Source organism: Cebus imitator, unplaced genomic scaffold (genome assembly GCF_001604975.1).
Source record: "Cebus imitator isolate Cc_AM_T3 unplaced genomic scaffold, Cebus_imitator-1.0 Scaffold118, whole genome shotgun sequence".
Taxonomy (NCBI): domain Eukaryota; kingdom Metazoa; phylum Chordata; class Mammalia; order Primates; family Cebidae; genus Cebus; species Cebus imitator.
The window spans coordinates 365,451-366,857 of NW_016107433.1; the positions used below are offsets into that span (position 1 = coordinate 365,451).

General features: G+C 34.6%; 1 protein-coding gene across 4 annotated transcripts in view; it reads left to right on the top strand.

Annotated features, from left to right (window-relative positions):
- Positions 1-1,407, top strand: part of CBFB (core-binding factor subunit beta) — a 71,354-nt gene that overhangs the window by 7,648 nt on the left and 62,299 nt on the right. For all 4 annotated transcript variants that reach the window (XM_037742267.1, XM_037742266.1, XM_017539255.2 and 1 more), the window contains exon 3: positions 387-503. In XM_037742267.1, the coding sequence (XP_037598195.1) occupies positions 387-503 (117 nt within the window). The remainder of the gene's footprint in view (positions 1-386; positions 504-1,407) is intronic.

The following is a 1,407-nucleotide window of genomic DNA, read 5'->3' on the forward strand; positions in this document are numbered from 1 at the left end:
CTTTAAATTATGTTTTTTAAAATTCAAAATCTTTAGATTTTCCATGATTTTTACATTTAAAAATATGTTTTTAAATGCAGGGATGGTGACTTCTGGTTAGACATTAGCAGTGTGAGATCCTAACATCAGCAAAAAATGACATGAAAGAAAGTATTGATTCCATGTCTGATTTTATATTTAAGCAGCCAATGGCAAATGTCCTCAAAATGGAATCAGATGTTTGTAACTTAATACTTAAGAAAAATGATGAGTGCGTGTTTTTTTACTTTTAAGTATTCTCTGTGCTGCCTGGCTTAAGACATAAACTGATGTAAAAATAAATGACTGCTTGCATAATTTATGTGATGTCCTGCTCCTGATCCTGTTTGTATTGATTTTTCTAAAAGGCTTTTGTGGCCACAGGAACCAATCTGTCTCTCCAGTTTTTTCCGGCCAGCTGGCAGGGAGAACAGCGACAAACACCTAGCCGAGAGTATGTCGACCTAGAAAGAGAAGCAGGCAAGGTAGGAAACATTTCTTTGCAATTTAAAATACTGTGGGTTATTTTGTTAGAGATTATCTGGTAATTTACATTTTAATAAAGATCACAGATCTGATTACGCCAGCATATGCTCAGATTTGTTTTCATTCCATGTTATAAGGATGTAATATAATTTTTTTTTTTTTTTTTTGAGGCGGAGTTTTGCTCTCGTTGCCCAGGCTGGAGTGCAGCGGTGTGATATCAGCTCACTGCAACCTCTGCCTTCCGGTTTCAAGCAATTCTCCTGGCTTAGCCTCCTGAGTAGCTGGGATTACAGGCATCTGCCACCACGCCTGGCTAATTTTTGTGTTTTTAGCAGAGACAGGATTTCACCATGTTGGCCAGGCTGGTCTTGAACTCCCGACCTCAGGTGATCTACCTGCCTCGGCCTCCTAGAGTACTAGGATTATAGGCATGAGCCACTGCTCCTGGCCAATATAATTTTTTAAAACTACTGTTTAACTTTTATATCACTCTAGTTCTAATTTCATGTGCATAGTATTCATCATAGAACATTCTAACCCTTAAGGAAAATAACATTCAGAACAATTTCTTTAAAAGGTTGACAAGATATATTTTGTTTACAAAAATATATGTAACTATAATATTATAAAAATTAAAAGCAAAATGGGAAAAAAGCTCTACAGGTTTAAAAATTGATAGTACTTAGAAATGGCTCATAGATAACTTTCTAATTCCATTAACAGAGCAAATTTACATTTGAGAAAAACAGTGTGAAAACTTTAACTTGAAATATATTTTTTTGTTTTGAGAAAAAGTTTCTGGAAACATGTCTTACAGTTTTGATGTTAGAAGTTTAGGTTAAAGATACAAATATATAGGTAAAATGTTTAAGCTGCGAGCCTTATTTCAAGTCTACGTTAAAT